Source organism: Pomacea canaliculata, linkage group LG11, assembly GCF_003073045.1.
Source record: "Pomacea canaliculata isolate SZHN2017 linkage group LG11, ASM307304v1, whole genome shotgun sequence".
NCBI lineage: Eukaryota > Metazoa > Mollusca > Gastropoda > Architaenioglossa > Ampullariidae > Pomacea > Pomacea canaliculata.
The window spans coordinates 2,074,288-2,100,252 of NC_037600.1; the positions used below are offsets into that span (position 1 = coordinate 2,074,288).

At 39.0% G+C, this 25,965-nt stretch overlaps 2 protein-coding genes across 2 annotated transcripts in view; one reads left to right on the top strand and one right to left on the bottom strand.

Annotated features, from left to right (window-relative positions):
* The window catches only part of LOC112574746 (neuronal calcium sensor 1-like), a 34,536-nt gene extending 31,759 nt beyond the window's left edge, over positions 1–2,777 (bottom strand). The window contains 1 exon segment of the mRNA XM_025255983.1: positions 1,666–2,777. Coding sequence (XP_025111768.1) covers positions 1,666–1,729 — 64 coding nt within the window. The 5' untranslated portion in view covers positions 1,730–2,777.
* Positions 2,778–6,926: 4,149 nt separating this feature from the next.
* Positions 6,927–22,558, top strand: LOC112575828 (helicase SKI2W-like). Its single transcript, XM_025257884.1, has 25 exons — positions 6,927–7,098; positions 7,268–7,407; positions 7,983–8,089; positions 8,662–8,779; positions 9,538–9,652; positions 9,913–9,987; positions 10,470–10,675; positions 11,043–11,096; positions 11,859–11,993; positions 12,527–12,672; positions 13,127–13,273; positions 13,638–13,722; positions 14,162–14,268; positions 14,678–14,824; positions 15,172–15,265; positions 15,827–16,039; positions 16,502–16,612; positions 16,882–17,112; positions 17,447–17,722; positions 18,149–18,528; positions 19,015–19,225; positions 20,293–20,403; positions 21,142–21,360; positions 21,613–21,753; positions 22,028–22,558. The coding sequence occupies exons 2-25, from the start codon at positions 7,297–7,299 to the stop codon at positions 22,226–22,228; spliced, it is 3,741 nt and encodes a 1,246-aa protein (XP_025113669.1). The 5' UTR covers positions 6,927–7,098; positions 7,268–7,296; the 3' UTR covers positions 22,229–22,558.
* The last annotated feature ends 3,407 nt before the right edge of the window (positions 22,559–25,965 follow it).

A 25,965-nucleotide genomic window follows, 5' to 3' on the forward strand; every position in this document is an offset into this window, starting at 1 on the left:
GTTACATCAGTGAGACACACATCTATAATCTGAACGGTATAGTCATCTATTTTCTCGTCACTACTGTCATTAATATGAGCGGCTGTTATGTCAGCCGTGGGGTTTGACAGAGGCGTACATTCTGTGAGTTCGGCCTAGTTCTAAGGATACAACTCTACCAGAATGATTGATATAAAACAATGAGTTAAATTTGTCTTCACAAAAATCTGATTAACTCTTTGCTGTGCATGCCTGCGCGCGCACATACACACACACACACATATGAATACATTTTCTACCCTTTTCTATCCATCTCTCGCACTTCTTCATCAACTGCACATAGTTCTCTGGCACTGGAGTGGAAGAAACGATCCCTAATCAATTAATTTATGCCACTCTGGTAATTTCGCAGTCTCCCGGGATAGGCCTATTATGTGTGGCCGATACCGCACTACTTTGTCTCATTCTGCATTCAACTCTCTTCACACTACAATCCATTTGGCCTAATTCCCTTTTACTATTTAAGTGGTCAGTCACCTTCTGGTCCATAACAATGGTTGGATGTGCATGTGGCGGTCGCATTTTGCGTCCATATTTTTTCCCAATCCAGAGACATTCTTGTCAGGTCCATCAATACCAATAATTCATAGAAAATTAGAGAGAGAGGGATAGAGTAACGGGTTGTGTGGCATTAATGCGAATACTAAACTCTTCTGACCGACATAGAAAATGGAGCAGTGAGAATCACACAGGCAATTAGTTCACAGGTTAACTCACGGATGAGTGGTCACGTGAGACCATGCGTGGATGAGTTCCCGTCTTAAGGAGGTTTATTGACTGGTTGCCGCTCTGTCATGTGTGAGAGGACAAAGCGCCGTACACACAATCTGTTGCATGCACTCAGCACGCGCACACGGCTCAAACATACATCACGTGACCCTGGCAAAGGCTCGCTCAGTGTGCAGGTGACCTGTCGTCTGCATGAGGGTGATGGAGTATGTGATCAGTCATACAGATTCTGTCGCCAAGCGACGCTGTCATCCACGTCGTATATATATATATTTTACAACCAACCTTTCAAAACTGGACAGAAATATTTTTAGGGTGCTTCCTGTAGATGATAAAAATGTTTCTAATGCTCTGCTTGTCCAGGACAAATCTTCCTTGTGCTGCCTACAGGGATTATTTCTTATAGCCACCGCGTGCTACATAGGACAGTAAATGTTCTTGATGGTTACATGACCTAAAGTACAACAAAAGTGTGAGGGGAGAATGATTGGAAGTAAATACAGAGAAAGCCTTGTTTCAGCGGTATCTATGCCTAGATTAGTATACCAAGGTGTTTGAACCCAGTAGTGATTGTATTTGTTTGTATATGTTCCAATTATGACTGGCTGTTATAGATGGTGCAACTAATTAGTCGCGACACACAGGTCAGGTTAGACCATGATAAAACTGTTTAGTGTTGGGTCTACTGGTTATGACAGCTGCACAAGTATATTCTTGTATTATTCTACTGTTAAGAGACAAAGGTTCGCTTACCTGGGCGTCGTTTAGTTACATGGACATATTTCAGCTACTTGGGTGCGACTATCTTCAGCATTTAAAGAACGGTGTTTGGCCTTAAAAACTATTTTATTAAAAAGTACTACTGCCAAGTTATCAAGTTCAACAAAGAATACTCACAATAGGTGCACTGCTGCAAGTCTTTAATTTCCTCCGCCGATAATTTGGCTGCCCTGGCGCCCATGATGAGTGTGATGTCCACCTGACAGCATTCAGTTTCAGAGTTCGATTCCGATGGCGTCACTAACGACAAACGATAGTCAGTTCACCTGCATGCCGACATCATCCAGTTTGGGTGAGGTGTGTGGGGGTGTCAGTGGTGAGTATCACCAGAAGCAGGCATAGACCAGGGCGAAGTATTCTCTCGGTTTTCCTTCCGGCGGTTATCTCCCATGCAGACCACAGAGGGCGTCGGTGAGTGCGATGCTGTACACCTCAGTGTTCAAATTTCAAAGACTGCAGAGTGTGAATCGTAAACCGAATAATGAAAGGAGCCACGAGGTCCAAACGTGATGTTCACTCCAGTGTGAACAGGAACTGAACAGCAGACTTCGTCGCACGAGACATCCGCACGCTGAAGCCGCAGTGAGTGAAGGTCTCCCGTGCGCCAGCCATTCAAATAAGTTCGCAAAACTTGGGCAACGGAAATGCAGGAGGATGAGGGTGTGGGGGGTTGAAAGCAGGATCGGAGACAGGGGATGGGATGCGGCTTGCCCGTCCGCCCGCCCAGCCGACCGACCGCCACTGAACCCTGGCCTGCGACAGCTGCGGGTAAGCAAGCGACGGCAACGACAAAAGCGCAAAGCCTCCACCACCACCACCACCGCCACTACCGGCACAGTGATTCACACCGCAGCAACGCCTGCCTTCCAACCGCGACAACACCACCAGCGACAGCAGCAGCAGCAGCAACAACAACGTTGGTCTGTCTCATTGCGAGTCGTGCTCGTGTCGTGAGCTGGGCGAAGGATGTGTGTGTGTGTCGGGGATGTGAGTTTGGGAGTGAGGGGGAGGGGGGAATTGTCCGTTGGCCACGAGCGTGACGTCATACTTCCGTCTCCGAGCGCCAGCATGCCTAGCGTGAAGCCTCGGCCGCTAGATGGCGCTGCTACAGCAAAGTGAAGGCATGCTGTTACGTACAGGGGAGGGAGTTGCAAAGCTGGTATCTGGTTGACATCCCTTTTTGCAGCAGACAAAATAAAAAATAAATAACGAAGCCAGGATCAGTTCCCGCCCCTGGCAGCAAAAGTCGATTACACGAATATTTCACGAGTTTGGGTGAGAAATGCGCTTAGGAACACAACGAACATTTTTATTATTATTAGTGAGAAGCCAAGGATCGTGTTTTCTTTCAAATAGCCAATTGTCAACAGATCGTGTTTTAGATTGAATAGCCAAAGACCAACACATTTAAATCAACACATTTTCATAAATAGCCAATGATGGTGTTGTCTCTTGAATAGCTAACGATAGTACTACTGCAGCTTCATTACCAGCATGTTTAGGAATGAAGCCTCTTTTCTATTTTAATACTTAGCTGTTAACACTGCACCTGTCTGCTTTGAAAAACGAAGCAGCATACAGTAAAACTGCATGAACTCTTCAAAACAGAAAGCTGATTGGTTTCATTCGTTAAACTACATAAAAGCACCCAAAACTTGCATCCGGCAGTTGCTAGCATACAAAGTAAGCATCCATGCTCAAGCTCTCTCTCTCAATCTGTCCAGAGAGAGAAAAGAAAGTCCCCACGAGGAGGTCAAAAGTACTCGCTGCACGTAGTCACATACGTGACTGTGACGTACTTGGCCTACATACGTGATATCACGTTGCAAACCATATATATAAAGTACACGTACATTTTCCATTAAAAGCGTGGATGAGTCGATGTGGTGCAATATTTTTTGCTGTTAGACAGTTATATTTTCTTGATATCCCAGAAAAAGCAGTTCGCAATCTTTTCTTGCAAAACTTGAAACAAGATCCGTTTTTCTGGGATTTTCTTTGGAGGTAGAAGACTAAAGAATATCGAAACAGGGAGTGTGCAAGACTACAAGTGCAGGTTCACTGCCTGGTTTTAACCCTAACCCTAACCCTGGCATTTAGTCAGAACGGAGAATAAAGTTTGTCAGGATCTGACATTTGTCCCAATGTGGTTTTTCCAAAAGTAAAGTTCTTCAGAAAGTAGATGGTAAAAGATAAAACATTATTAGTAATTATTATGATAAATGTATGATATGTATACAATGAAGCGTACCTCTTAGCTCTTGAGACAAGAACGAGACGTGGACAACATACGAAGGAAAAAAAAAGGTTGAGCAACAGTATTGATGACTAATAAAAGACAAATATAGAAAAGAAAGAGGAATCAGGTAACAAGAACTAAGGGTATTGTGATTCAACAGGGAAAAAGCAATAAACGGAAAAAGATAAGAATTAAAGGAGGAAGAGCATTCTGTTTGATGTTGTTAGGAATGATGCATTGTATGCTGGTGACATAGAGACTCATATGATGAATATGAGACATAATGATATAACATGTTACTGTATTGCGTTTCGACAAGCTTGTACAATACTACGGGACCATGATACTGTGTACCAACCTAAGGTTTTGCAAGAAAATCTATTCCTCTAAAAACTTGAACCTTCGTGATGTTTCCCCTAAAGTTCGGATTAGCTCTTTAGCAAATGTTATTTAGTTTTACCGAGTCTCTCTCTATGTCTCTCTATCTCTCCTTTTGCGCACACGCACGCGCATACTACTTGTCTATACTCAGTCACCTACATGGGTACAACTATGACAAAGCAAGCCGACCATGACTATGTCATTTAACTGCATTTTCATTCACCATTCCAACGCTGGTTTCAAACCTGCGGCATCTTTACAGTCTGGCAGGTCGCAGACCTTGTTGCTGTCTGTCTCCAGGAGGCCACACCTAGTCACGGAGTGGGTTTCATCTGTATCTTTTCATCATGCTGACTGACTTTCTTTTCTTTTTTTTTTTTTTGCTTGTGCTGACTATTTAAAAGTTTGATGCAGACCAGTTATTGACTAGTGAAAGAGCATTTACCAGTCTTACTGCAAAAACTGTTAACCGTGTCAAGTCGATAGATCCTTTGGTTCTTTGTACAATTCAGCCACCTGGCTGTGCTGTGGTGTTTGAAAGGGGGGAGGTAAACTGCGAAACTGAATTAATTGTTAATCTACAATCTTGAACTGTAAGAAGAGTCGCAAGAGGCTGACTGACACCTCTGAGCGCCATTACTCTGTATTCATGATGACTAGGATGACACTAACATTTGTTTTTTTTTCTTTTTTCTGTACTCATTGTGTGAGTGCGTGAATGACGAAATTTTTTTCTTTTTCCGTGCAGCGAAAAGATCCTGCTGTAAATTGTAATTGTACCATAAAAATCATCGTCGCCGTCATCATCATCATTATCAAAACTATGGGTTCAACGACAGTGTAAAATGAATGTGACAGTTGAACAAGCTATCTGCAAAGGCGGTAACGGATTTGCTGAACTCGATACCAGAAAATCAAGAATGAGAACTGATGACACAGCAGACAGCTAGATTTGCCCTTTAGAAGTAGGGTTGTTTTAACCCCAGTTATGCCAGGTGAGAGAATAGATGTTCGTTTCGAACTAGCTCTATGGCAAGCAACACCTTTAAAGTATTAGGATCCATGGCTTCCCTACATACCAGCAAGGAATAAAAAGTGAAGAATAGAAGAAATAGATTATAACCCGAACAGTGTTTAACAAAGCAAATATGATGTTTCTTGTCCAAGGACTACTCACTGATTGGGACCTTCAAATTCAACCCAGCGAGCGGGGACCAGCTGGAGGGCGAACTTCTACCAGGTCACCCAGTGAATAGAAACGAACATCAGTGAGGTCTGCCTCTTAATGCTCGTGGTTTGCAAAGTTTAAAAATAGTAGATATTTTAGAGAAGTGTGTAGGTTTATTTTTATATGATCATATTTGATATTTAATTAGTTGCTTTTCAGATCGACTGTAATCGCACCTTTTTGTCCAGCAAGCGGGAAAAGTTCCAGCAGTTGCCTTCCATTGACTGGGTGACCTGCTAGAAGTTCGCCTGCCACACACATACTGGTCGGTTTATGACAGCTAATAAATTTTTTTTTTAAACTAATTTTTTGTATCACTCATTCTTCCCTCTGACAGCCTTTTCATGTATACTGCATAAATAATCAAATAAATCAAAACACATAAACACATGTCAACAAAGGATATATTTTGCATATGCATACATCATAAAGTTCAAAGCCTGTATGACTTGCCAGTACTTCATCCATGTTATATTGGAGAAATAAAGAGTGTACTCACTGCTAAAGAACATGAAAAGATTGATTAGTTTTGTGTTGCTCTTAATTCTGTTCTAAGAAATTGCTGCCAAAGAAATGTGTTTGCTGTTTGCGACAGGAACACCAATGCCACATTGCACCAACATGGTGGGTTAAAGAGATCCAAGTACAAACTGCATAGATTAATGGTATCTGATGTAGTAATAAAACAGTTACCACGATGCAAAATGTAAATGTTATAGGGAAATGACAGCACAGTTGTCACAAATATTTTATAATTCTAAGAATTCTCTCAGACATTAATTACAGCTTATACCCATATTGACTTTTAGATGTTATTTACGTGCATGCAAATAATCAGAGAGATGGTATAACTATAAGCTTTAAAAAATATTTTAAAGGCAAGTTGATCAGATTGGTCCTAACAAGTGCTTCCAAAATACTATACTTTCAAACCTTAACAAAGTCCTCCAACTTCACAAAGTCCTCCATTGTGGATCTGAATGTAAAATTATCAACAAACCATTGCATGTGAAAAAAGTCACTTTGATTAAATGTACTTTCTAAGAGAGCAATATTCATAAAATTTATAAATTTAGAGCATGTTACCTCATTAAACTTCTGCTATGTAAATCCTTCAATGCTTGTAAGTGTTGTAAACTTTATCTTTCACCTGAAATGTTTTCATCATATGTTAACATTATATCATATTATTAACATTACATCATATATAATGCAAATAAATTAGACATTTACTTGTATCAGATTTTAAATAAATATTTTTTCTTCTTAAATCATACACAAGTTTGTTTCAACAAGTGTTTACATTTTCCCCTTACAAAATATGCAAAAAACATCAAAATGCCTAATTACATATATAAAAGTCTTGTTGAATCCTTCGTCTGTCGGTTGGTGCATACATCAGCATGGGATGAGCTCACACTTTTTATAAATGATAAGAAATGTTGGGGTACTCGTCACGTAAACACACTGCGCTGTCTGCCTGTAGTGTAGGCTCCCTCAAGGAGCTCTTCAGTGTGGAGATCAAAGAAGTCAGTGGAGCCGGGTAGTAGAGAGTTCCAAAAGCGAAAGTTCTGAAAGAGAGCCACGTATTGCATTTAATATTTTCAAGTATTATTTTCACATTGTGCGGTTATGCTGACTAGAATTCTAAATCAGATGACTACCATTTTCCAGTTCGGATATGTATTCGATTGCTAGACATGTAAGTGTGGTTTATGGTTTATTAGTCGAGTGGTACTTTATATACATATATTATCAATTCCACGCATGATTTGTTGAAGATGCAGTGAAAGATTTAAGAATAATGTGATATAAATAAGAATTGTACATTAATTTTTATTAGTAACCTTGTTAATTTTATTCAATTTCAGTTGCTGTCATCTTAATATTGTAAATAATAATGATGGAGGAGTTATCAGAGGGCTTGGATTTGCTAGAGGTTGGTTGCCTTGGTAGTATAGAGATAGTGACCAGAAAGAAAGGTGTGGAATGTATTCTTCCACTAAAAACGGTAAGAATTTTGTTTTTGTTTGTATTTTGTATTGCTATCATTTCATTTTGTTGCTTTTGTCATCAAGTCTTTGTCCACTCATCTGCCTTTACTACTCTTCGTTTTTTGTTTATTTTAACACTTCATACATTTAAAAAAATGCCTCTTCAGATCCTTAAAATGGACATCAGAGACAAAGCTGGTCTGCAGTTTATGATTTGTTTGTGTAAGTGTTTGTTTACCAGGAAGACTTTTTTTAGCTTTAAGAGTAGAAGAACTTAGGAAATGGGAACAGACTGAAAGAAAGTTGGAACGTAGTGCATTTTCGTAACTACTTGAGAGTAATGAACACATTCACACTTGTCATATTTAATTCTCAATTCATATTGTTTACCTTAACATTTCAGTACTTCTACTGGCGGTCAGCAGTCAGATGTTACCATAACATCCATAATAAAAAAAAGTAAAAACCAAGTACATAAATAAAATGGGATGTTAATGGGAAAGCCTTATTGTTTTGATGTTCAGTTCTCTGTTCGAAGATTGTGACTTTCTCTAGGAAAAGGTTTCCTTTTCAAATTTTTTTTAACCTTTAGGTGCCAGTTGGTCTACCTCCTGTGCTACCAGGAATTTATGAAGATTTGGAGAAATACTTAACATCTCCAGAAGCTTTGTCCATCCATGACTTTAAGCGTGCTCAAAAGTGAGTAGCTTTCTCTAAATTATACTGATGGAAAAAATACTAACTTGGCATCGAGGACAATTAGTGAAACAGCTGTTCTTGATAAATATACAGTACAGCTGGATGTTACTACACGGTATGAAATTCATAACGAACTTTGCCTGTGGAAATTTTGAATTTATTCTCCTATAGATTTTTCATATTACAGACTTTGGTTTTTTTTTTTGGGGGGGGGGGTTGGGAAAGGGGGTGTCATTCTTTCTTTCAATATAGTAACAAAAATGCCAGGGAGAAAGAAGTCAGGGAATTTGCTTTATGTTTCTTATGGATTCCTGGGGGGGGTTATTTTTGTTGAAAAATCGTATGACTCCAGAACGAAAGTACTTAACATGCCTGCAGATATCTGGACTTGATGGATGTTATGTTAGAGATAGCTTATGAATTAGTTTGAGAGGAACATTATGGGGGAGGGTAGTTTTAATGATCACTAATTCTGAATATTTGACACCTCTGCACTTCAAGTATTTCAATTTTAGCTATTGCAAAATGACGTTTAATTACTGCTAGCAGTGAAGTCTTTGTTGTGTTGTCAGGTATGTGCCTCGACAGCGATGTCCAGAGAGACTTTACCATACACAGATGTGTCCAGTGCAAACAACAGTAGTTGTGGAGAGAAATCCTTCTACAGGTCAGCTGCTGGGATATAAGGAAGTAAGTTGATAATATTGTCTCTTTTTAGAAGTTTGGGTGTCTGAGAGTCCCAGTTGAATACACTTAACTCTATATATAGTATATCAGCTGTGGTGTCTCTCAACTCTGCACTTCATCAGGGGCCTGTCCACTATAAACACTTTCCACTGCAGGTCTGTGCACACTTTCCCAGGGGATTTTAAGGTCTCCTTGGCATCTTTTAACAGATAATCAGCCCATTCGTTCATGCTGCAACCAGGTGTCCTCACAAGCTAGCTTTTACATTCTCCTAAAATATGAGACAGCTTTATATATTCCTCTTGCTACATAGACAGGATTTTTAAGTGAAGCTGTGTGTACTGTGAATATGGTCAACATGTGAACTGAATTTTCTTGGATTATTTTTGTCACCAGAGTAAAGGTAGACAATTTTCCTTACTTTTATTGCCATGTTCAAGCTTTTTCCTTTCCAAAAATGTATAGGTTTCTTGGTCTAATGTTTACCTGAGAGCAGCAACAACAAATCTCATCCACTATCGTCTTCACAGTCTTCAATTATAAGCCATTGTCTTTGTATATAATTATATTTTTGTGCAGTTTTAAGAGGTTTAACAAAACACCAAAGATGATGAATGACTTGTCATCTACAGTTTCTGCATTTTATGTTGTTAAAAGGCTGAAACAACAATAGTAACTGTTGCGCTATATTTATCACTCTCTTACCAGCAAGATGAATGACTTTTTCTTCAAAGTGTAAATATGCATTCTTTCTGTTGCAGGAGTATATTCCAGACAGCAGCAAAACAGCCAGAAATTCATTGTCTTTGAACCGAGCACCATGCCCTTCATATTCTGATATCCGTGGTTCTTCTGCAAACTTTCCATTCTGGCCAGGTAAATTTTGTACCTATGGGTCTTTGGCCAACATGATGTTCAGAACAAATACTGAATAGTCTCTATATGTTTGTATTACTACAGTGTGGTATCTGTGTGTGTGTGTGTGTGAAAGAGAGATGTAATGTTTCAGAATTTTATAGACACTGCTTGAGAGAAAAGAGTTTGAAAGAACTTTAACTTTGCTGTGTCATAATCATTTTTAATTTTATCACTTTTATTTTAATAGATGCATGTTGTAATGCTTGTATCTTTTGCAGGAGGTCTAGATGAACCATTGTTGGAAAACTTAGGAGAAGAGAATGTGTCTCAGTCTGACCTTAACTTTGAAACAGGTAGAGATTTCTGATCATGTGATGTCAGGACTCCTTTTTTTTTTCCCCCAGCTTCAACTTTTAAAAATGTTTGTGAGCTTTCAGAATGTCTTTACGGATCTGCACCAAGAACTAAAGCCAACTTTCTAAAGAAACTTTAAGAGAATCAGACAGGCTCGATCAAAAGTTATGCAAAGTTCAAGGCATGATGTTGTCCACAGTTGTATGATTGGAATTTCCAAGATATGTTGCAAAAGCTGAGTATTTTGAGAGTAAGGTGTTCCCATTTTTTGCTTCCTGAGAATAGAGGTTTATAAGTTTTTATATGACTTCCTGCAGTATACTTTTGTTGATGCATAGCTAGGTTTCATTTATTTTGAGTGCTACATTATTTTTTAATTTAATTCATGAATCTTCTTTTCCTGGGAAAGTTACTGTAATAATTGCTGGTTGCAAGGATTCCCTTAGAGCTGTATATGAACATTTATATATGTTATTTCCAGACCTTCTGAGTATAGCACCTGGCTTAGATGAAGGAATGACATTCGACATAGCCAGTACGGAAACAGAGGTCATAGGGCAAGTAGAAACCTTAGCCAAGGACACCTTCAACTTAGCAGACATTTTTGCCCAGAGTGATGATCTTGACCTTGGGGACAGCGATGAGGAGCTGGAGGAGTCCACAAAGAAGACACAACAATACCAACTTGTGAGTTTGCAGCGCCATTGTGTCCCTTTTCAAAAAAGAAAAGAAAAAAAGACTCAAAGCTTGAGAAGGAAAAATTAAATAAGTAGCCTGACCATATTATTGTGCTTATGCTTTAGGTGTAAATAAATCAAGTCAGCTGTTGTAACTTACACATGGGATCTCTGTAAATTCTGGTGCTGGTTTGATCCAGATACATTATTTGCATATTCTCAGCCAAAAAATGTTTTTAATGAAATGTGTAAATAATGTCACACATTAGCAAGTATCTTTGTCATGCTTTTTCCTGCTTTTTTCTCTTTTTCTTATTTGTATTAATTACATTATCATTACATCACAGTTTCATCATTATTATTATTTGTTTATGTAGGATTCCAACAATTCTGGTATTGGAAGAAGTGAGAGCTTAGAGGATCTTGTTGCAGTGAGTGTATGTTTAGCATTTTCAGCCTAGAGTATGTTAGAATGGTCAAAATTACTCTTTTGAAGATTCAAGCTTTTGATAGAAGCTTTTAACTATAATACAATCAGAAATCATTGGGTTAATAATAATAATAATAATACAGATTAAAGTAAAGTACTTTTTCTCCCACACTTTGGAGCTCATTCTAAGATGGTGAAGACTGACATATGCATATAGGCTAACAGTATACAATACACCTGTAGCAACACAGAAGCACACAGGTACACAAGATGCTAAAGGTGTGTCATGTCTACACCCATAGCAAAGAAATTCTAACAAAGCTTGTACAAGGATTACTTAGGCACTAAGAGCATACTCCTTAGGTATTGTATGTGCTTTACAAATTTTGCATTTATTATTATGATGATGATTATTATTTTAGGACAGCTAGATTTTGAGATTTTATGTCATGTCCCCGAGATGTCAGAAATTTCTTTTGTGAACTGACACTGTTGTAGTGTTTCCTGCAATTCATCTTTAACTTCTTACAGTTTGAAGTTTCTTTCTTATCTACTAAGTAGGTTTTTTTTTAAACTACAATTTTACCTGTGAAGAGTTAACAATGGCGTTTAAACATTTAGTTGGAAAGAACTATGCATTCTAGCACATTCCAATTACATGCTTGCACCTCAGACTCAATTTTAGCATTTTTATAGGCAGAGCATGTCTGTAGAGAAAACCAGGTATTCCAGGTAGGATTGAGACATTCGTGTGTTTGGCCAGGTGGAAGTAAAGCCAGAGATTGTCAGCACCCAGGTAGAGAAGGTGACTGAGAAACAGGAAAAGTGGGCCATCAAGGTGGATGTACACTCACCTGTAGATGACTTCTACAAGCGGGTACCAGACATGGCTTATAAGGTAATCTTGCATTTCTGAGTGTATGATGCTTGTATATAATAGTAATTATTATAATCATAATAATTCGATTTGTAAAGTGCATTGCCCTGTTTTTATGCAAAAGTTTACAAATGAAAAGTCAACCATAAAAATAAAGAAAACCATAATCAACAGCAAATAGATGACATCATGGCAAACATAAACTAAGTGCATAAATGAAGAGTGAGGAAAATAACACTCTTGATTGTGCAAGATATTTCTTAACTAGACGAGTTTTAAGGTGGAATTTAAATGTGTTGATCATAGACACATTTTTGTGAGAAAGGGGCAGAGAATTCCAAACAGTGAGACCTAAATGCCAAACAGTAGTTCATCTGGAATCTTTGAATTTTTTTTCATTATGTAGAAGGCAAATCTCCAGGCATGTTCAGCTGGTTCAATTGCCTTGAACAAACACCCATCTGCTCAAGTCAAGCACTAAATCGCCTCCCTTCATTGCTAAGCTGATGTATTGCAATTGTTTACTATTATTATTAAGACTTTTATGATTGCAGTGGCCATTTGAACCAGACGTTTTCCAAAAGCAGGCAATCTTGCACCTGGAGAAGCATGAAAGCGTCTTTGTTGCTGCACATACTTCAGCTGGCAAGACAGTGGTGGCAGAGTATGCAATAGCATTGTCAATGAAACACATGACACGGTCAGTAAAATTGCAATTTAAGCAGTTTTCTTGCATGATCATTAGCTTAAAGATATTTGTATCAATTAGTAATTTAAACATCTACAGATCTAGGTATCTTTGTATGTCAGTATTGAATTGTTACTGTCTCCCCCGACACACACACTCCACCCATACCCAAGTGGGCAGTCGGGTGTCACAATGGTTAGTGCCTGTCACCAATACTATGAATTTTGGCTGTCCTGGGCTCAGCTCTCATCTCGGACATGTTGTTCTTTCTCTGCATGTGGCATCTGCTTACATGGCTGGCTGCCTTGCCTTAGTTGCTGGCTTGGTGTAAAACACCAATCCCCACCCCATGTTTATCCAGTGTCTTTTTTTAAACTTTCTGTTCAAAACTTCAGTGATTGTCACTTTTGGTCTGTAGCATATCTTCCCTAACTGATGTCTTATAATTCTGACAAATTATTTGCAGCACAATCTACACCTCACCCATTAAGGCTCTTTCCAACCAGAAGTTTCGGGACTTCCGGCTGACTTTTAATGACGTGGGTTTGATAACTGGTGATGTTCAGATCAACACAACAGCTGCTTGCCTCATCATGACAACAGAGATTCTACGGTGGGTGATGTTCTTCTCTTCTCCAGTGATATTTCCTGCTGGTGTCTTTCTATAGCATTTTCATAGTCATGCATAGCCAGGTACAAAATTGGTATGTAACCATTAATTCCAGCACATTTTTTTCATGCCAGAGTAGCTATGTTGGTCTGACATGAGGTATTTTTCTCAGGCTTGTTTTTCGTCAGTGGGAATTATTGCCATGTGAATTTTTCCTGACATGGAAAGTGTTTTTCTTTTGTGGTGTTATGTATTATTGTGTAATATGCAAGTATCTATCCTATTTTTATGGATGTAATGCCAGAAATTTACAATGGAAAATAAAAATGGCTTTATGTGAATAGATATATATGTGTGTTTTGTACAGATCAATGCTGTATAATGGGTCTGACATTGTTCGGGATTTGGAATGGGTCATCTTTGATGAAGTTCACTATATCAATGATTCTGCGGTGAGTTGGTGACAGTTTATGACAGGTATATCAGTTGAACAGGAATCTTTGTTTCCTTTGTTACATTCAGGTTTATCATATAGTATTCCATGTAATTTTTCTTTATTTCTTATATTTATTATTTTTTGACTATAGGTAGAATGGGATTTATTTGTATGTGTGGTATATGCAAGTCAATAATTTTTATAGCACTTTGCTGCAGAGATACCTTTAAAAATGAAATATTAGTGATTGATTTGCTAGAGATTATTTGTGTATATGCTTGCAATGTGTGTAGGAGAGAGAGAGAATGCATACAAACTCTTTTTTTCACACATATTGCAAGCATGCACACAATTATTACCAGCATTATCAGCAGTAGTGATATTAAATGACAGTAAAAATATTAAATTAGTACGAATGCTGTATGTACAGTATCCATTGTGCGTGTATGTTACAGCGAGGGGTTGTGTGGGAAGAAGTGTTGATTATGCTTCCTCAACACGTGAACATCATCCTTTTGAGTGCCACAGTACCCAACACAATGGAGTTTGCCGACTGGGTTGGGTATGTTTTTAGCACATTGTCAAGGTATAAAACACCCTGAGTGCTCAGCTATGTCTAAATGTATTGTCTTTGGACTAAAGGCTGTAAATCTGGTTTGGTTTGGGCATAAAGTTCTGAACACAGCACTGCATTTTTTGGTGGGACAGAAGAGTCTTTTCACTAAACAGTCTGCCTTAATTCAAGGCATATATAAAATTTCATGAATGAAAGTGAAATTATCACACACTCGTGCTAATCAGAAGCGATCCCACATTGCTTAAGACACGTACATTGGTGAATGCATTCAATACTTTATGCCCTTTTTTTTATAAATGTAAAGAGTTTTATGGTGTATCACTACATTAACAATAACTTTTTACAACTGTGCTGTTTCTCGTTGAGTGCAGTCCATGTTGTGTAATATCTGCAGACGGATCAAGAGGAAGAAAATCTATGTAATCAGCACAGCAAAACGGCCAGTGCCTTTGGAGCACTACTTGTATACTGGGAACAGCAACAAAACAAGCAATGAGCTCTTCCTGATCCTGGATGCTAAAGGAAGCTTCCTCACAACAAGGTACAGCTGTGTGTTTTCTCTTTTTATTGTACATATGGCATGGTAGACAGTGTTAAAACTTATTTATCAATGAATTTAGACCTTCATTTGAAGAGAATTATGGCAAAATTTAGATTAGGCATTTCAAGATTTGCTGTTTGAGAGAGTTTGTGTGCATGCTTGCAACATGTGTGTTTGAGAGAGAGAGCAAGTGTGAGTATATATATAAACTGTAAATGTGTAGTGAACATGCCTTCTACAGTTCAAGAATTTTTCATGAAGGATCATTACATAACTCAGAAAGAATCTGAAATTATCAGAAGTTTTATTTGTGGTTGATGCAAAACTCCACAAGTTTTTTTTAACAGTTACAGCAAAGCCATAGCTGCAAAGAAGGAGCGGGCAAGCAATGCATCCGAAAACTATGGAGCAAAGGGACCAAGAGGAGGCAACCCCAGCCAGGTGAGTTAGAGGCTGATCCTTTTGGTTTTGGCAGAGTGAGTGAATCATAACATTGATATGTCACAATGGAGCTGTTACAACTCTGTGTGGCTGCACCTACAGAGCATAGCAAGGGAGATAATAACTTTCTCGTTTTTGGGTGGAAAGGGCTTAGTCGTGTATCACCAAGTGCATTTTCTTGTTACCACTGGCATAGGGCATTCATATCTGCACATTTATCCTTGAATTTGTGAGGATAAACAGCAGTCATCATATTCTGACACACATGTACTATATGTATCAATGGTTTTAGTTATGTTGTTGGCATTATCTCTCTAAGAGGAAACAAATTGTTCATCTGTCTGCTTCAGATTTTATCCCAGCTGAATTTATGGGCTAGAAAATAAGTATTAAAGAGCTGTTCCTTATAGTAATTATGCTTTTGGAATTTAATAATTATAGTAAGTATAATTCAATTGCCAAAAAGATCATGGGAAAAATTATAATGCACACAGGATCACTTTGGAAAGCTAATTTGATGTCCGATACTCAATGTGAGATCTTCATATCACTTCCTTAAAGGACAAGAACATATGGCTGTCAGTAATTGAGATGTTAAAGAAGAAGGACAAGCTGCCTATGGTGGCCTTTATCTTTTCCAAGCGACGCATAGAAGACAACATCTTCAACTTGCAAAGTGTGGACCTCACAACAGCAGCTGAGAAGGCTGAGATACACATCTTTTTCCGCAAATGCATCTCACGTTTGAAAGGAGAGGACAGTAAGCTTCCCCAGGTGAGAAGTCTGGGTTTTAATGGTGTTCAAATAAAAAGATTTTGAGCTGAACAGATGAAAAGTAAATACCTAGAGTACAGGTAATCATTTTAGGCAGCACATGTAAGACATTTTAATGAAAACTTGAGCAGAGTATTTTTATAGCATGAGAACTTCATCATTTTCACTTTATTTGCATGTTACCAGTATCATTTGGTTTGCGGAATTTTGCCCTTATGGTGATTTTGGCTTTTTGTTATAGGAATTATTTCAAATAAGTTGTTCCTAGATCAGGGTTTGCAGATGGGTTAAAGACAAAATGTTCTCTCAGACAGATTAAAAACAAACTGTACTTTACAAACTGTTTGAAAAGTGCTTAAAATACTTTGAACACAAACAGTTCTTACAGCTTCAAGAAAAACTGTGCTTTACTCATAGATAGACTGAAGATGAAATGTGCTAACAGACTTCATTTGTTGACAGGTACAACACATGGAGGGTGTTCTGAAGCGAGGTCTGGGAGTGCATCACAGTGGAATTCTCCCCATATTGAAAGAAGTAGTGGAGATGCTATTTCAGCGAGGTCTTGTAAAGGTCAGCAGAATCAGTGTCGGGAAATGTTACATAGTTTGACAAGAATTGAGGATTGAATTTCTGCCACTTTTATGAAGCTGTCTATTTAGCATGGTATATGTTGACATATTTTCATGCAATAGTGTCTTAGATGTTTTAAGAAGAAATCATACAATTTTGTTTCAGATGTCAAATGTATTCTTGTCTGCAAGTTATGATGCTGGAATATACCTTTACGTTTTATGCTGCAAAAACAGAACTTAAGTTATAACTTCACTTTGTTTCTGTAGATTCTTTTTGCAACAGAAACATTCGCCATGGGTGTGAACATGCCTGCTCGTACAGTCATTTTTGACAGCATCGGCAAGCACGATGGCACCCAACTTAGAACTCTTCTGCCTGGTGAGTATGTCCAAATGGCAGGACGAGCTGGTCGCAGAGGTATCGACTCAACAGGGACAGTAATTGTCCTTTGCAAAGGTGATGTTCCAGAGACATCGGAACTTCATAGAATGATGCTTGTAAGTCAATGTTGTATTCTCCATATTCTTTTGTTCACAGAATGATACTGTAATCCAGAGTGACTTCACCCTTTTGTGACCTCACACAACTCTCAGTCTTATCTTTTTTCACCCTTTTCTTCTTTAAATTGATTTCTGCAATCCTCGGTCCCAAAAAGCAGAAGACAATACTCTTTTACGCTCATAACTGGAGATAGAATTCTGATATCATCAAAGATTTTTGTTCTCTGCTAGATTTCTTACTTTTGTTGGAAGGGGTGAAAATTGTATTTTATGTTCTTGTCACATAGCAGCTGTCAGACTAACTTGCCAGTTCTTTGTTGCCTCATGACAGGGTAAACCCACACAATTGGAATCTCAGTTCCGTCTCACTTACAGCATGATCTTGAACTTGCTTCGCGTGGAACAGCTGAAGGTAGAGGACATGATGCGGAGGAGTTTCTCAGAGTTTCATTCGCAGCAGAATGTAACTCAACACCGGGAGGCACTGGAGGAACTCAAAGGTAACCTGCAACAGGTGAAAGACATAGAATGCTTCATGTGTTCTCTGGATCTGGAGAAATATTACCTTGCATGCAGAGAATATCATCTCCTGAGAAGACAGCTCCAGGTGAGTGGGTCAACGGTGTCTTTAAATAAGACGTGTTTATCCCTACAGATAAGCTGTGCATTGTTTATGATGGCAAAGAAGATGTTAAATAGGTAGTGTATGCATTAGTCTCGGTTTTTATGTGTCAAAGATCATGTAGTTTGCTGATTGATCAGCATAGGATCACCTTGGGGTGAGAGCTAGCAAGATAGTGTGGTGTAGTGCATGACTAATGTTTACAGAACTTTATTTCTATTGGCTTCAGGCTATTATTGACACAAAGCTTTGAGTGCTTCCACAAAAGCTTTTTTGGAGATAGATTTATCACGTGTGTTGTGGGACTTAAGACTGCCACAAAATGTATTTATGCTTAGGTTTGTCATATATCTTGCAAAAGATCATATTGTCATAAAGCTTATTTGTAGACAGGGTTATCTTTTGTTACAGGAGGTCGTATTGTCTCATCCAACAGCAATCAAGACCCTGTCCCCAGGGCGTGTTGTTATTGTCGAGAATGGTGTCTTTAGCAATGTTCCCGGGGTTGTTCTCCAGACCAGCATGGGTCCTAACAATGTGCGGACATTTAGCACTCTCATTATCTGCAACAAAAATGGCTCAACCACTGACTCAGGGGAGACCACCTCTTCACAAGGCCTGCACGTAGCCCCTGTCACTGCAAGAAACTTGTTCATCCCAGAGACTGTATGTTGGCACAAACTGCTAGAGTGCAATGCCACCAACATCAATATCATCACGAACAAAACCATTAAAGTAGATGCAGACAAAATCCTGAAAGATATTAAGAAAAGGGAACAACCGCGCTTCAAGTAAGTGAAATTTTGGGGACATTTTCACATTTTGTCTAGTGAATTTGAACTCAACCTAAAAAAAAAAAGAAAACACTTGATTTCTTGAATGTTAGCTTCATTTTACTCATAAAGGTATGCTAGGCTGAAATTTTGGACCACCTGTTAGTCTTTTTTTCACCTTGATTTTTTTTTTTTTTTTTTTTCGCTGGGGTTGGGGTGGGGTTAACGTTTGTAGTTTCAGTGCTGTACACAATAGGTAGGTGCTTTCAAGGCAACAAAGGAGAGGAGATAGGCACCGCCTTCGCATAAAGCTGGTCCCAAGAACAGTGAGGTCTCTGAGACCTCACTCCCTATTGACCAGAAAAAGGTCATGGGATGACCTTTACCTTACCTTATTTTGACAAAAGCAGTATTGGTCATAAGAAGAGTGAGGCTGGAGGAAGACAGTAAGGAGAAATTGTAGCACTAAGAGCATGTAACATACAACAACATGTGCTGTCACAGGGATGACCCTCCAGGGCAGTCTGTGACCGTGGCAACACAAGAGTTGGTTCGTTTGGCAGAGGAGAATCCTCAAGGTCTGAATGGTTTGGACCCTGTGAAGGATCTTCACATCCGTGACATTGACCTTGTGGAGCAGTTCCGGTCGTTAAAGTTCATGCAGGATAACTTTGCCGACTTCCAGTGTGTCAATTGTCCCAAGTTCGAGGAACATGTAAGTTGTCGTGTTTCTTGTCGTGTATCAGAAGATAAACCACCACCATACTGCATTTCTTGTTGGTTATGCAGTTGACCCATCATACGGCTATTTCCAGACGACTAAAACTTTTTATTTCCAGTTTACTTTTAACAAGGATGTAAAGTTGTTGTTTTTTTAAGTTCCAGTGGGAAAGCTCTACAATCTAACAGATGAGATCACGTTTATAGCAGAAGATTGCTGGTTGAGATGTTTCCTATGCACTCGGCAGAAAGAGTACCTGCCTTTTTTTTCTTTTTTTTTTTTTTGGCGGAAGCTCAAGAGCTCTGCTTTCCTCAAGCTTTTTCTGTGCCCTTGACATAGTGAACTTCCATGTTCACTGTTTCATTCCCCATCTTCCCCTCCCACCCTCACCTTTACTTTTACCTGTAGTTTTGGTAGATCTAGATAAACTTAAACTCTTTTTTACCTTCTTGGCACATGTTCTCAGTTTAGATATTTTACCTGTGAAACTTTCAACCTTTTCTCACCAGAGGTTTTCCAACTATTTCATCTTTCAAATTATCAGTCAGTGCTCATTTTCATTAAAACTCAAAGGTCCTGTGTATTACTGGGTAGTTTGTTCCTAAGGTCTTGACATACACCTTGATTCTTGTGCTGGACATTTTATAAATTATTATTATACAAGAAATGTAGCATTTTAGAATTCTTTCGCAGCCAAAATAGCGACTGTACCTAACACTTTTGCAGACCTCTTGTTACAAAGTAAACATTGATGATATGCAGTAAAGCATGCTATAAATGTAGCATTAAAATTCACTTTGAAAAAAATTGTAATATTGCATCCATGAGTGATTATTCCTACTAATTAGTCAATCTTCTTAGCAAGTTAGCCACAAGTTTGAATCTTAATACTGGTTCTATTAATAATAATGATACATGAGTCATTACTTTTTCCTTGAGATGGAGAAATGTGTGAGTCTGTGTTTATGTCAGAAACACCAAGGTCAATGGTTTTAGTCCAGTCACATTATGAGAGGGCATCTGTGCCTGTAATTCAGATGAACTTGCTTGATTTCTTTCAGTTTCGGCAGCTGGACAGCAACATGAAACTAAAGGACGAGTACCAGCACCTGCAATTTCTGCTGTCAGATCAGAGCTTGATGCTGCTCCCCGAATATCAACAGCGCATGGAGGTAAAGGATTGTGTGCTGTATTGGTAGGATTGTACACTGCATTGGCAGGATTGTGAGCATTTATTTATAGGATCGTGGGCTGTATGGGTAAGATTGTGCTTGTAATAGTTTGTGATCACAGAGTTCTTTCTTGTAATAGTAACTGCTGTCCTAGTGTGAGTTTCACATTGTTTGTTCAGGCTGCTAAATCATCCTCCAGTTTCAGCTGTGAGCATGTAAATGGCTGATGTGTTAATGTAAAAAGTTCTGTAGTCTAACTGTTAACATAGAGTCAAGAAAATGGGACTCCTAACCTGACAATAACACAGTGACATCTTTCATTTTATTCTTTTATTTTATTCATAATCCAGCAGAATATTACACTTGCTTCTCATTTCTTCTTCGTCCCATAATTTGCCAACATCTATTTATGATGCATAACAATGGCATTAGCCATTTGCCAACATGTTTCTTGTACAGTGACCGCTGGTTCATTTGTAGTCATTCGCTCGACAAATTCTATCGTTTTTTGTAGCCATTAGGCATTTAGTGCAGGCTTGGCTAAGTATTTGGGACTGATGGGTTTTTGACATAGACTTTAAATATTTTCTGTTAATTTACGTGGTGATCTAGGGTTATCGCTGTTTTCATAGGGATACCCATTTTGTTACCATTGGTGAGAAGAGATTAGAATAATCTATCTCTTAAAGCATACTGTTGGGATTTGGGGAAAAAAATACATGATGGTCTGTGGCACAGGTGTTAAGAAGACTTCATTATCTGGACAATAGCAAGGCTGTGCAGATGAAGGGCAGAGTGGCATGTGAGATCTCCACTCAAGAGCTGATGGTAACAGAGCTCATCTTCGAAAATGGATTGACTGACCTACATCCCACAGACATTGCAGCCCTTCTGTCCTGCATGGTCTTTGAGCAGAAGAATTGCTCGGAACCAAAGCTCACACCAACTCTAAAGAAGGTGAGTGCAGTATGAATGTATGAAAAAAAAAGGTTTTAACTTGCTTCTTTGTACATGTGCTTGTGTACAGAGTAATATAAGACTGAATGTCTCTTTGCATGATAAAAAGACAGCACTGTCTTACTGTTTGCTTCATGTTTCAGCTTGTCTTCTTTACTGTTCAATTTTGTTTCACAGTTTATTTTGCTTTTCATCATTGTTTCACAGTTTGTTTTACCATTCAGTTCTGTTTGTTTCTCAACGTTCTTACAGTGCAAGGCCATGGTTTTGGAAAAAGCAGAGCAAATTGGTCGACTGCAGAAAGAGGTGGGAATGAAAATACCTGTGGAAGATTACAAAGAAGAATTCCACTTTGGTCTCATGGAGGTGGCATTCGAATGGGCACGTGGCATGGTAAGCAGTTCAAGGGGGATGGGGTGTGTCTTCGGGTGGAAAAAGTAGAAGAGGAGTGGACCTCTCTAAAATGCGTCCTCCACAAAGTGATGTATATGTGCAAATATCACCTATTCTTTTTACTCTCATTTATTTTATTGTTTTTCAAGATCATAAATAATAATATTTTATATTTTATGCATTTTTTATTATCAACATTTTCCAGTAGACACCTATTATCATGTGTGTATATATATTACCATGTGGTGAAAAGATGTTTGTATTCTGCTTGCAGCCTTTTGCTGAAATCACAGCTCTGACAGATGTGCAAGAAGGCATCATCGTACGATGCATTCAGCGGCTACATGAACTGCTGCGTGATGTTCGTGGGGCTGCTCGCATCATTGGTGACCCAATTCTCTGTTCTAAAATGGACGAAGCCATGACTTTGATCAAGCGAGACATAGTGTTTGCAGCCAGTCTGTATACACAGTAGCTTCTGTTTTACACAGGCAGGAAATGGAAGCTTTGGTATCTACTGTCAAAGCCTATGCATCACTGTGTATACAAGACTAAAAGGATGCTTGTTCCTTTTGTCAGCATACACAATAATAGACATATACCATGCCAAGCACCAGACCTTCTAATAGAAATGACAAAGGCACAAATAACAGTCTCAGGTGTGTGAAATAATAAACTTTAATTCAATGTTTTTGTTAAATGACTTTGTTATTTGCATTCTGATGGGCTAATTTTCTCAACCTTAATATTTTCTCATCAGCTGGAATTATTTTGAAAATAAACTGTAATGACATGAACATTCAAACTAGGACTGATCAGGTGTATTTGTGAGTGATGGCCTGTCATGCTGTTCTCTGTGTGCTTGATAAAATGGATATAGGGCAAGGTAAACAAAATGACAGAAAATGGGGGAAACATCCACATGTGTATTCCATTCACATTTTGCTCACTATACCACAAAGGATTTAAATTTGAAAAAGACCTGTCATACAAACCGGCAAGTAACTTGTAGAGAAATGATTCAGCTTTAAAATGAGCTATTTTTTGTTTCTGTACCGTTAATCATTCGCAGACTAAAAAAATAATAAAAGCACTTTACACATGAGTACAGTGTGACTTCTTAAACAAGGCAAGTCATTGGCTGTGACTTGCCGGGGCAACCACAATGAGTTAAGAGACCAACAACTGGAAAACTTTTTAGCAGATATCTAGACTCATACCGGCCATATAATTTTTATACCCACCTATACACCTGCTAAGGTGGACACCTTAAGTAAATTTTTATTGTACAATTTTTCAAATATTTACCCTTGAAGAGCATGTGAGGCCACAGTATGGGCTGCAACATAGGTGAGTATAAAATATTTATATAGTTAACAAAACAAGACATTGTGCTTTACATAAAAGACATCTGGAGGTAAGCAGTTGGTGCAAGGCCCTCAATCATTCATTAGGAAATGTCCTTGCTTCTGCAACCTTTCTATTGGGGTGTTGGGTAGCAGGTAGAAGAGGATGGGTTTTCACTTCTTTGTGAAAATAAGTGAATGAGTTTAATTGTAATGCTCTGAGCAATACACCAGGGTTCGCTTGTTTTATATTTATCCACGACACATCGCAGCTGACAATGAGTTAGATAAGGCGTTCAATTGAGTAATACAAAATGCAATGTCCAACAAGCCCTTGCGAATCTTCCACCATCACGCCCCCCCGATCGTCACCTACAGCTCACCGATGATTAGTCAAAAACTCATATAATATCAGAAACGAGCAACAAATTTCATGTGAGGAAATCATTACCTCCATAATTATTTTTTGAGCCATTTTTCATCTATTTAGCCAAGGTCCTGTTGTAAAAATCAAGGTGTGGTACACACCCACAGATGACAAATGTAACCAATGTTGTTTATTGCATTGAATATTAATTTTATTCATTCACCCTATTTTCTCATACAGAGCTAAATAAAATAAGTAAATATAAGACGGTGTTAAAGAGCTATTCTAAAGCTGACTGTAGCCCACGTCATGAAGTGCGTTTGTGTGCGCGCTATGCTCTTCGGCACCATCATCAGTCTCATGGCAACTAAATTTTGCTGGATTACTCCCCTGAAAAGATCTTTAATTATGTTGGAATCATCTATTGAGTATGTTGATCAAGGGAACATTATTTCAATCAGGGGCGTAGAAACCGGACAGCCGCCTCCTCATAAAAGATGCTGAGGAGGCAAGAATGTGAACGTCGCTCACTGGACGTTCACAGTTAGCATGAAGTTAGGTCCCTTCATACCACCCCCACCAATCATAAATGTCTCAAGCTGAGCATCTTTATAAGTGTCACGACCCCGGTAGTCTGACATGGCGCATTCTCACCAAACGTCACGTACCGGCATTGTGCATTGCGCATTCTTGCAAAAGAGAAACACGAGATCACTTTGAGGTTGGGACGTCCGTTAGTAATAAACACCAAAACTTCACAGTACATAGCAATGCATACAACTTTCAACCAGAACAGTTTAAAATCAACGCTCAGGAAGCACATTAAACCACTAAGGGTGCACTTCATAGACTAAGGGTGCACATGCACCGCTACTTAATACAAATGTCTGAGTCTTTCAGTTCGCTTCTCGAAGGGTCTCAGTTACTTATTTACAGTTCAAACAGCTCTTACCCTGATCCTCCTTTAAACTGCATGAACGTCACATTGTCCCTTCCACGTGGGTGCCGAAGGTACTCAGTCTCTGGGCACACTAGTCAAGTCGCTCCCCCGCAGTGGAGTTGCTGACGACCGGCCTTTACTCCCCGCACACAGTAGTAGTGTTGTAGAAGACACGCTCTTACTCCCCGCACACAGCAGTGGAGTTGCAGAAGACAGGCTTCCTGTCGGCGCTCCTGTCGTCGAAACGCCCTCAAGCTGTTCCGGAAGATGGTGGGGGGTTCCTCTCCTCAGGCCACCATCATTCCTGTTACTGGTGTTGTCGTCGTCGACGTCGACTCCGGCTGACCAACCTCTAGCCGTTCCGAGCCCGGCGCCGCACTCCCCCGCACACAGCAGGAGAGTCACTCTCCGCTCCCAGCAGAGACTTGGAGACTGTACAACGTCTCCGGTGCACGACACACCTCGCGCGCACCTCCAAACAGCTTCTTCACATACACACTCTCTGTGTTGATCGAAAACAATTGCCCCCCCACCCCCCCCCCCTGGGCTTTTCTACGCTCCTCTATATATACACCCTCTGTCACCATCGACACGGGGTGAGCTCTACATGCCTTGCTCGTGAGGTCTGAAACTCACGGGGTATCCAAAATTCACGAGGCCCACCATTTCTACTAACATTAAGACATTCACGAGTGACAACCTTTCATCCACTCATACCCCTGTCCGCTACAATAATTAGCAACTGTCAATGTTTAGTGCCCGAGTTGCTACAAAAAAAAAAAAGCAACATGACAGCTTTTGTCAAATATTTTCACATGACTGATATCTACACAATTTTAATGCAAAACTGGGCTGTCAAAGTTGTTAAAGTGTCATCATGAATACAGCGAGGTCGTGAGTATAAGTGTTTCGCCTTTTTCTCTGCATTGACTCCACACGTAATTTATCAAATGAGAAAAAGCTCATGACAATTAGGTGGGAGATTGAAGTCTGGCTTAGTCTATCAAAATTCTGAGGTCTACTCTTCAATTGTGAAATCTACCTGGACGACGACAACATCGTAGTTATGGAGTATTCTTTGAAAATTACCCATGTCCTTGCCTCGCAACCGCTCAGACTGCTTCCCCTACTCCACATGAGCTTTGATGGAGAAACTACTTCTCGTCATAGCGGTGGACATGCACCAGAAAAACGCTACCTATATTTTCGAGAATCTATATATTCAACAATACAATCTTATAACTACGGTTATTTTTATCTCACTATTAATAAATTAATGTAATAGCTAAAGTTGTTTATAATTTTCAAAAATATATCTTTAAACTTAATATCGCATATATAATTATAAATTCTTATTTTAAAATCATTTCAAAATGTTAAACTTGTTATTGTTAAATTACATTTTAAATGGAAATTTGATTTGTAAAGTTGCTTCCCCTGCTTATATGTTACCGACTTCCTTTTGGGCTTACTGAGCAGAAAGGTCTCTTCAAAAATTCTTGCAAAGACCGATTGCACACCTCAGTTCCAGAGCAAGATTAAGTTTAGTTAGTTTAGTC

Excerpts from the sequence above, each read along its gene's own strand:
- LOC112575828 (XM_025257884.1), top strand. The coding sequence starts at position 7,297 with ATGATGGAGGAGTTATCAGAGGGCTTGGATTTGCTAGAGGTTGGTTGC. Across the intron at positions 7,408-7,982 it reads GTATTCTTCCACTAAAAACG|GTGCCAGTTGGTCTACCTCC; the intron begins GTAAGAATTTTG and ends TTTAACCTTTAG. Across the intron at positions 20,404-21,141 it reads AATATCAACAGCGCATGGAG|GTGTTAAGAAGACTTCATTA; the intron begins GTAAAGGATTGT and ends TCTGTGGCACAG.